General features: G+C 41.9%; 1 protein-coding gene and 2 long non-coding RNA genes across 3 annotated transcripts; all 3 read right to left on the bottom strand.

Moving 5' to 3' along the window:
• Positions 1–2038: 2038 nt before the first annotated feature.
• Positions 2039–3087, bottom strand: LOC120058795. The gene is made up of 3 exons (XR_005478059.1): positions 2958–3087; positions 2497–2577; positions 2039–2128 (listed from the first exon to the last, which is right to left on the bottom strand). It is a non-coding gene; the product is annotated as an uncharacterized LOC120058795 (long non-coding RNA).
• A 1739-nt stretch (positions 3088–4826) lies between these two features.
• LOC120058794 lies at positions 4827–6177 on the bottom strand. The gene is made up of 3 exons (XR_005478058.1): positions 6136–6177; positions 5956–6027; positions 4827–4902 (listed from the first exon to the last, which is right to left on the bottom strand). It is a non-coding gene; the product is annotated as an uncharacterized LOC120058794 (long non-coding RNA).
• A 696-nt stretch (positions 6178–6873) lies between these two features.
• Positions 6874–7883, bottom strand: LOC120059571 (SAP domain-containing ribonucleoprotein-like). Its single transcript, XM_039008704.1, has 5 exons — positions 7877–7883; positions 7514–7563; positions 7246–7307; positions 7077–7128; positions 6874–6981 (listed from the first exon to the last, which is right to left on the bottom strand). The coding sequence occupies exons 1-5, from the start codon at positions 7881–7883 to the stop codon at positions 6874–6876; spliced, it is 279 nt and encodes a 92-aa protein (XP_038864632.1).
• Between the last annotated feature and the right edge of the window lie 1868 nt (positions 7884–9751).

The raw sequence follows: 9751 nt of genomic DNA, 5'->3' as shown, positions 1-9751 counted from the left end.
AGATTGCAACTCCTCCCCCTTTGGCAGTTCTATCTTGACAGAAAATGTTGTAGTTGGGTATGGAAATCTCCGAATATTTGGTGGCCTTCCTAAGCCAGGGTTCAGACACGGCAAGGACATCAGGGTTGGCAGAGAGTAAAAGAAACTTAGGGAGGAGGCTTCTGATGTTAACATGCATGAAACCAAGGCTTTTTCGTTCACAGAAGTCAACAAATGAGGGTGCCTGGGGACCCGCAGGGCCTGGGTTTACCTCCACATCACCCGAGGAACAGAGGAGGAGTAGGATGAGGGTACGGTTAAAGGCTATCAAAACTGGTCGCCTAGAGCGTTGGGGACAAATTTCTGGGCGTGGTAGAATAGATTCAGGGCAAAACGTGCAGACAGGGGTATGTTGGGGTGCGGGTACAGTGGAGGTAAGCCCAGGCACTGAGTGATGATAAGAGAGGTTGTATCTCTGGACATGCTTGTTATAAAATGGTTGAGGTCTGTAGCTAAGAAAGTGTACTGTAGCTAAGAAAGTAATAATTTTAAAAAAGTAAAATCATACTGACCTCAATCCTATAAAAAAAACTTTGTGGGCAGAACTGAAAAGGAGTGTGCGAGCAAGGAGGCATACAAACCTGACTCAGTTATACCAGCTCTGTCAGGATAAATGGGCCCAAAATTCACCCAACTTATTGTGGGAAGCTTGTGGAAGGCTACCCGAAACGTTTGACCCAAATTAAACAATTTAAAAGGCAATACACTCAATTAGTATTTGGTAGCATGTAAACTTCTGACCCGCTGGGAATGTGATGAAAGAAATAAGAGCTGAAATAAATCATTCTCTCTACTATCATTCTGACATCACATTCTTAAAATAAAGTGGTGATCCTAACTGACCTAATTAAGGGAATTTTTACTACGATTAAATGTCAGGAATTGTGAAAAACTGAGTTTAACGTATTTGGCTAAGGTGTATGTAAACTTCCGACTTCAACTGTATGTAATGTGGTAGAGAACACAGTATCCGAATATTGCAGTCTTACTTAAGAGGGTCCTTGTGGTTATTGTCAATGCTGTCAGCTTCACTGTCTGGTCAAGAGCGAGTGGTCCCTGCTCACCCTCACTCTGTAGATGAGGACAGCTGGACAGACAATCCTCATCAGCTCCCCTGGACTGTGACTTGGCTCAATGCAGTGGAGGAATGTACAGGAATGGGACCATGCACTTAATAGTAAATGCTCCAATTTACCTGGAATAGCAACTATTATAAAAAAGAACAGCTATCAGGACACCGGAGAGTAAAAAATGAGCTGTTAAATATGGTGCAACACATTTTGTTGTGCATGGTCTCCGATAAATAAAATAGGAGGTTAAAATATGTTGCCAATGCATATGTGTAGAAAGAAAAAAGATGGTGCAGAAACATTTCACACCTAGGATGAGGCTGGCTTCACTGCGGCCACTGTCCTGTTTGTAAGTCGCTCTGGATAAGAGCGTCTGCTAAATGACTTAAATGTAAATGTAAATGTCCTGCTCATGGGTCTCAGTGCAGTTGTATCCACTGAGCAGAGATAGGAAGGCCTCAGGAGAGGGACCAGATGAGGCCTTCCTCAACTGGGCCTGGAGAGCCATGGCATTCCACCTAAAGTGCTCCACGCAGAAGGTCACCCTGAACGTAGACATAAGAGTCACACTTCAGATAAGAACTAAGGTCACAGAGAATCACAGATGGCGCAGATATTCCCAATGTATTTATGGCAAACAAACTTGAAAAGGACTCTTCATTGATACACTTCAAGGGATTTCCCCAATTTAAGCCTACATACAACATGTAGTTGTTGTTTTGAGAGCTGGATAGAAGACATTTATATCCAAATTGCTTCACTCACCATTCTTTATTGTCAACCTTAGGGGCTGCATTCGGGAAGCGCTTGCCATTCTTGTTAGACACATAACGACACTGTCTGTAGGGGGCGTTCTTGTCCTCCAGGACGTGTTTGATGCAGAATTCCCACCAGGCGGGGCTGGGAGCAGGGCCGCTGGGTGAAGGAACAGGCCTTGGGCTCTTGGGTACGGGCAGTCTGGGACAAACGGCCCCAGCTTGACGGCAACACGTGGATCCTTATCCTGTTCATTAGTGGTTCTGGAAGGGAAATACATACTTTAGGTGAGCAACAGGTGCTGAAGCAGCAACGATACAGTTAAGCGTCAACATGGTTAGTCAGCTGAGACTAGGGCAAAATATGTGATGGCAAGCAGAGAATACAGGGGGCACTAGAGTGCATCTTGCTACTACCACAGTACAGTAAACATGGGACATGTAAAGTTGATTTGTGTGTGTTGTTCACGGACCTGACCTTAGGCTTTTTTAGGGCATTTTCACACAGTTTGACTATGAAGACTTTAAATAAATTTGAAAATTTGTAGCTACTTTAAGTTAATAACTTCAGTCAACACGTTAAGAGATAAAGCAGATTGCGTTCATTGCACCTGTCACATGACGAAGCTTACCGTAGTTCCCCAGAACAGTTGAGCCAGTCATGTGTGTTTGTAAACAGCACAACGGGAGAAAACGAGCTGGTGAGGCACAACCTGTGAAAGAGAATGTATTGGAGCTATGTCTTTTTCACAAAAGATATCAAGACCACTTCAAATGTTATCAAGAACTTTAAAGTCAAGTTGCATGAAATGTTATTGCTCCGTTTCTTGCCAGAACTTGTATCAAATAAAGCAATATCTAATCAAAAAAATAATAATCATATAACACCAACAGCCTGCAAGCGGAGAAATCAATATCAAACAGTTATGATGCAACTACCATCATGCATATTGACACAAGTACGTACTTTGGGTGTTTAAAAATACCAAAAAAGGTAGAACACTGGATCTACACAATCAGTTTGTGGTCAGAGGATCCCACTGCAAGTGTCATAGTGAGTTTGAAGTGGAGTGGTCAGACCATGGAGACTTACATCACTGCGGACGTCTGGTGAAGGGTCCTGAGGGTTGAGGCATGCATGGGTCACCTTGATAACATGCTCCAACTTGCGGGGCTGTTCCTCAACCTTTGCAGCCAGGAACAGTGTTGCTGGAGCTATGACCTAGGGGTAAAAAAAAAAAAGTTGTACATTTTGATCAAAACTGGTGTCTTGTTAGTGCTACGCATTATGCATTTATGCTGTCCATGGCCTGACAGAAAAGTAAATGCAAAGGGCCTACAATCAGCAGACAAGGGTGAGTTAATCTATAACATATTCCCGGTTTGGACGTGGGATAAAGAATATCGCCTCGTCTGGGGACTGTTTTGTATTATTGCAGGTGTGGTGGTCTGGTCGCTTTTACAGTCGCGGAATAACCACCCTTCAATCACCCTTCAGTAGTGGATAATTCAGCCTACCAATTGAGGAGCTGTGAACGTCAGACGACCATGTCCCCTATGAAGAACTCCGGGGCCTGCTGTGGAGTGTTTCTACCTCCCTGCCTGGCTGTATCAATGCTCCCTCCGCTCAAGATAAAGCCTTTCTGAACGGCCCATCTGAAGGTGTGGAAGACGTCGCCCAATAAATCACAAATATTTGTTTCCATTTTAAAAGCGACCGAGATTCTTCTTAGAAATTGCTATTTAAAATAAATCCATTACTATTCTTATTACTACTCAGCAGAATGACCCAATACTCACAAACCAACCCGGTCTCAGGACATTTCATATTATCCTGTATGTAAATCCGAGTCACTTGGTGTGTATTAATTTGTGGATGTCCATCATACATTTTATGGTATGAATTTGAAAAACATATGGTACGAATTATATCTAGGTGGCTAGCGTTAGATGACCGTTGGCTAGGTTAAGGGTTAAATTAGAGTTAAGATTAGCAAAAAATGGTTAAGGTTAGGGGAAGGGTTAGCGAGCATGCTAAGTAGCTAAAAAGTAGTTAAAGTTGCTAAAATGCTAATGTCTGAGATTTGAACTCTCAACCTTTAGGATGCTAGACATTTGCGTTTAACCTCCCACCCCACCTACTTTATTTTTGTTGTGGGGGGGGAGTCCCGGATTTACATTCACTATGTTGCGTCTAGTCAACGAGACAAGGCTGCATAAACTCTTCCCTTTACTTGTCTGGCTTCCTATATTGATACTGATTAGTGAGAAAGGTCCTGACTTGTCAGCTCACAGGTCTGGCAATGTAAGCACATGGTCCAGCATGCTGTTTCAGGCCGCTATCTTGGGGGACCCAATGAGGCGGGTGCCCTGCTACCAGGCCGTGTACTCCACTTGGTACAACTAGATGATAATCAAGTAGCAAACCCATAGAAAGAATCCCAGAAAATAATTGAAAACGACTTTAATGACAAAATGTAATGCAACTGATAATTGACAAATGTAACAGTTTAACTTTATGGCATCCCCTCGCTTGACTCGGGCGCGAACCAGGGACCCTCTGCACACATCAACAACGGTCGCCCACAAAGCATCGTGACCCATCGCTCCACAAAGGCCGCGGCCCTTGCAGAGCAAGGGGAACCACTACTTCAAGGTCTCAAAGCGAGTGACGTAACCGATTGAAACACTATTAGCGCGCAGCACCGCTAACTAGCTAGCCATTTCACATCCGTTACACAAGCTATATACAGTACATTTCAGTTCTGTTTGAAACTAAATAAAAACATAAAACATCTGTAAATTCCACAATTTACAGTCACATTTCCAAATCGTTCAGAAAGCTTCCGTTTCTTTGCCCGTGGGAAAAAAATTAAACCACAAAAAAAAAATCTCTACGGTATTAAGTATCAAAGAAATTGTATAATACCTGTATTGATTCAATACAGAATGTGAAAACATACCTCAACGTCAGGTGTAACCGCAGCGAGGATCCCAAATCTTTCTTTCCGCTTCTTCAGCTTTTCATCTTCCTCAACCTGTAACACACAAGCATTTTTCTACACCCACAACAACATCTGCTAAATGTGTATGTGACCAATAAAATGTGATTTGACATATGGTCTTAAATATTTAACTTGGAGGTGGCTTAATCAGAAATGCTGAAGTGTAATAATCACAAGGTTTCAATTGAGTATTTCTTTCAGGATGCCCTGTAGTCAAAAATACACACTATACAGTTCATTAGGTAAACCACCCCATTCACGAAAATGGATCGCCCCTACAGACAGTGTGTTACTTGGCTGTGGCTTGTTATATAAAGCAGGCAGAGGCATTCAGTTACTGTTCGATAGAATGTTAGACTTGTCAAAAGGAGTGATCTAAGCAACTGAGTGTGGTATAATCTACGGTGCCAGGTGCACCGGATCCAGTATCTCAAACTTCCGCACTCCTGGGCTTTTCAAGCATGACGGTGTCTAAGGTTTACCAAGAATGGTGCAGAAAACAAAAAAACATCTGGTCAGCAGCACTCCTGTGGGTGAAAACATGTTGAGGTTAAAGGAGAATGGCAAGAATGGTGCAAGCTAACAGGCGGGCCACAAACAGGCAAATAACGGCGCAGAACGGCATCTCGGAACACACAACTCATCAATCCTTGTCACAGATGGGCTATTGCAGCAGACGATCAGACCGGGATCCATTCCCATCGGCTAAAAACAACAAGTGGCTCCAGTGGGCACGCCATCAAACACTGGACAATTTGAGGAGTGGAAAAACATTGCATGGGACATGACAGCGAATTCAGTTTACTTGAGTGGCCTGCGCAGTCCCCAGACCTCAACCCAGTAGAGCATCTTTGGGATGAGATGGAAAAGGCTGTCCGCAGCATGAATGTACCTCCGTACAATCTGCAACAACTGCGTGATGCTATCGCACTAACATCCCTGTGAAATGTTTCCGACACCTTTTAGAAAGCCCTGATGAATTCAGGCTGTTCTGGAGGCAAAGGGGGGGTCTAAGGCAGTACTAGATAGGTGTACCTAATAAGCTGTCCAGGGAGGATAGAAGCTGCCCTATCCCTAGGCGCTCACCTTCTTGGAAACTGAAGAAACGTTCCCGCCAAATCGCTCTGCTCGCTTTTTTAGCTGTTCAACGCTGACCGCCTACACAGAACATAGAGATAGATGTTTGATTAAATCTTCTGGGTCACTTATGGTTACATTATGTAAATGAGGGGAGGTCACTGTTTATCACATATTTGGATTACTCACAGTGGATTTATTCACAGTAACACCTTTGATAGAGAGAAACACTCATTAAAACCAGAGTGCAAATGCAGGAGAAAACATAATTACTTGTGATAATGAGGTTGTTCAACCCTTGTTTATAAACTGACTGCAGGTTATGGTTCTTGGATTTAAAAAAAAATAAAACCACACATGAGAACTGTGAAAATGACTGGAAGATTCACACTGACCTGGGCTGGAAGTTGGAGGTGCAGCAGCGGGCAAACCAAACCTGAACACAATACATATTTAATCAAATCAAAGTTTATTTGTCACGTGCGCCAAATATAACAGGTGTAGACCTTACAGTGAAATGCTTACTTACAGCTCTAACCAATAGTGCAAAAAAGGTAAAGGTAAAGTAAAAAGACAGGCTATATACAGTAGCGAGGCTACATACAGACAGGTTAGTCAGGCTGATTGAGGTAGTATGTACATGTAGATATGGTTAAAGTAACAATGCATATATATATGATGAACAGAGTAGCAGTAGTGTAAAAGAGGGGTTGGCGGGTAGTGGGACACAATGCAGATAGCTCGGTTTGCCAATGTGCGGGAGCACTGGTTGGTCGGCCCAATTGAGCTAGTATGTACATGAATGTATAGTTAAAGTGACTATGCATATATGAGAGTAGCAGCAGCGTAGCGTAAAGGGGGGGGGGGGGGGGGGGTTGGGGGGGAACACAATGCAAATTGTCAATATAGGTTAATAGATATGCCCAATCAATAGTGTGGGGAATATTTGTGGGATACTGACCGGGCAGCACGTATGGCCTTCTTGTCATCAGCTGACGCAGGGACATTGAAGCGTTCTGCTCTTTTCTGTACCCTCTGGGAAAACAGGATAAAACATTTTAATTATAAGGTTAGCACACCACCATTGCATTGAAAACTTGTCATGACTGGTGCAGCAAGCATCATATTACCTCATCCACAGACGCTGGGGGTGTGATTTTTACCACTTTCTTTTCAGCCGTCCTGAAACACATTAAAATCACATGAATAACATATTTCAATAGGGACATCAGATCATCAGGAAAATGGAGAGAAAATGTCACTCTTCAATGTGTGTTCACATAAAAGGAAAAAACGTACTCCTCAGACACTATGGGTTTCTTGTCATTATCCTCAGTGATGGCATCCTCTTTCGTGAGGTCCTACATGTTTAAATGCATAAAGCATCATCAAGAAATGCACCTACGATTTTACATTTATTTTCCTAGCAGATATTTCACCAAAGCAATTGCAGCATGTACAAAGTGACTTTATACTGTATGATCAAAATTCTACTGGACATGGTGGAACCCATCTAATCCATACATGAAGTGCCATTGCTGCTATAGTGGTTTAAAACCAGGCTTACCTCTGGCTCTTCTCCCAGAACATCATCTTCATTTAGGCCCATGTCATCCTCTGTTTAGGATGAAAATCAAAACAGACCTTTAAGCAATCCATACTCAGTGGGACCCAAAACACTGAGAAATACGTCTGCTTTCTTTTCATCTTTGATTTCATTTGCAGCCAGCCAACGCTCAAAACGCTCCAAATAGGAATCAAAATCCTCTTTTGTATTCTCAAACTCGGGTACTCGACCAATGGTTGCCATTTTCACAGTTAATTGTTCCGTTTCCTTATTCCTTAATTTTCATCTAATTCTTCACTTCAGAAGTTTCTGAAATTACTTCATTCACTGCACTCATTTGTAATAATGTACACACCGTGTTACGTTCCATCTTTTTCTTCACAAGATTTCTCCACTGAGATCGCCTAATTTCAATGGGTTCAATGAGTTTTTATTTATTTAACCACCAGAGGGCAGTGTCGCTATTCTGGACTCCAATAGTCTTGCTACTTGGCAGCTCCTGAACACTGTACCTGCTAGCAGTGCTTAGCCTTTTTTTACTGGCGAAAGAAAATAAAAAAATAACTGACGAATTAAATAATTATTTTGAGTTTCATTACTAACGCAACATTCTTCCCTTCAAGCAATGTCCGTTAAATAAGTTTAATCACCTCGTCGCCACTGTAATATTTGTGTTGTGGAGAAATGACCAGGCAGGAGACGGGAGTACAGTTAGTTTTCGTTAGTCAAAACCTCTCAAGCTCTACAGTTCCCGGGCACACTAGTGCGCATGTGCATTTCCTATTTGGTGTAGTAGTAACACTGTCGTAATACATCACCGCTTACTAACAGCATAGTAACTAATATAAACAGATGTAGATCCCAGATACTACATGAAAGAGCCGATAATTTGGCTTCCTGATTTGCATAGCCTACTGTTATTGCTTTTTGAGCCCCAGAATCCAGATATCGATTATCTGCTGACAAATTATAAAAATATTCACTGAAGATGGTAATTGCTCAGTGCAGGAACAATCTAGTGAGGAGCCTCAGTCTAGTTCGCGCTCATTTTTTCAGTGCATTACATTTCTTTCTCAATTTGTTTTTGCAGGATCTAATAATCTGGTCAGGTAAAAATGTATTTGAACTCAAATTTCACGATGTGGTAGGCAACTTTTTATGATTTAAATTATATATTGACAATTTTATCATGGTTTTAGGTCAATTCCTAAGAACTACTGAACGAAAAGCCCGTTGGGAGCAAAATTAAATGATACTAGTAACCGAAAAGACTCGGAATGCCCGTTACGACGATAATTAAATGCGGAATCTGTTTCATCCATCAGAAATCGACCCGTCTGCTTCTTCAGTAAAATCCCAACCGCTTTGAGTTGGTACATTGCTATCATAAATCTTTTTTTGTTTTTGTGTGTTAAATTCGTTGTAACTTTAGTAATTTGCTTTGACACAATGAAATGTATAGCCCAGTTTTTCATGTAAAATATATTTATTGATAGGCCTAAATCGTTCATTATATACATTGATCCTTACTCTTTTTATCCAACAGATTTAGAAGGGAAAAATTAAACAATGTGACTCCAATACATGCGGTATAATCAATGGAATTTCGGATATGCCAATGCGTTGCGTCACAGATGGTACAGTATTCTCACTACATTATGATGCATATGTATTGACAAATAATCATGTTCAGAGGCATTTTGCTCTTTACTGTCATGCTGTGCAATGGAGAACGACGTTTTTAAAAGCTGTCAGGTAAACACTTTTGCTTTCACCTTTGCATTTTGCTAAACTTGTAAACAATTGTCTAGCCTAAGTATTGTGTAATTGAAAAGGTAAAATAGATGATTCTGTACTCCAATAATATGAAGTCTGAACATAAACAGTAGGACTATGTGAATCAAGCCTAATTGTCATCAAAGTTTACAAGTCCCATGCTCTGAACTGAGCTACAAAGGACTACAAAGTGAACTATTCTTGTGTGATGAGTAACCTTGCCAGAAATGTGTGTTATCTGTCTGAGCTCATGCCTAGATTTAAGCTCAGTGGGCTAACACAGTCTTGTGACATGCAGATTGACCTCGATTCAAACCCAGTCAGTCTCATGGTTGATGCTAGGCGGTATCCTTGTGACATCCTATGGATCCGACCCCTGGCAACAACCCTCTGGCCAACACACACAGTGAGGGAGTTCTATTACGCTGGCCCGGGTTGAACCAGGCAATGGCCAGTCACATC

This window comes from Salvelinus namaycush, chromosome 14, assembly GCF_016432855.1.
Source record: "Salvelinus namaycush isolate Seneca chromosome 14, SaNama_1.0, whole genome shotgun sequence".
Classification (NCBI taxonomy): Eukaryota; Metazoa; Chordata; class Actinopteri; order Salmoniformes; family Salmonidae; genus Salvelinus; species Salvelinus namaycush.
The sequence above is the reverse complement of the archived record's forward strand: the minus strand, read 5'-3'. Positions and strand labels throughout refer to the sequence as shown.

Coding starts and splice junctions, on each gene's coding strand:
- LOC120059571 (XM_039008704.1), bottom strand. Junction 7,308..7,513: donor TTCTGGGAGAAGAGCCAGAG/GTAAGCCTGGTT, acceptor TTAAACATGTAG/GACCTCACGAAAGAGGATGC. Junction 7,129..7,245: donor AAACCCATAGTGTCTGAGGA/GTACGTTTTTTC, acceptor AATGTGTTTCAG/GACGGCTGAAAAGAAAGTGG.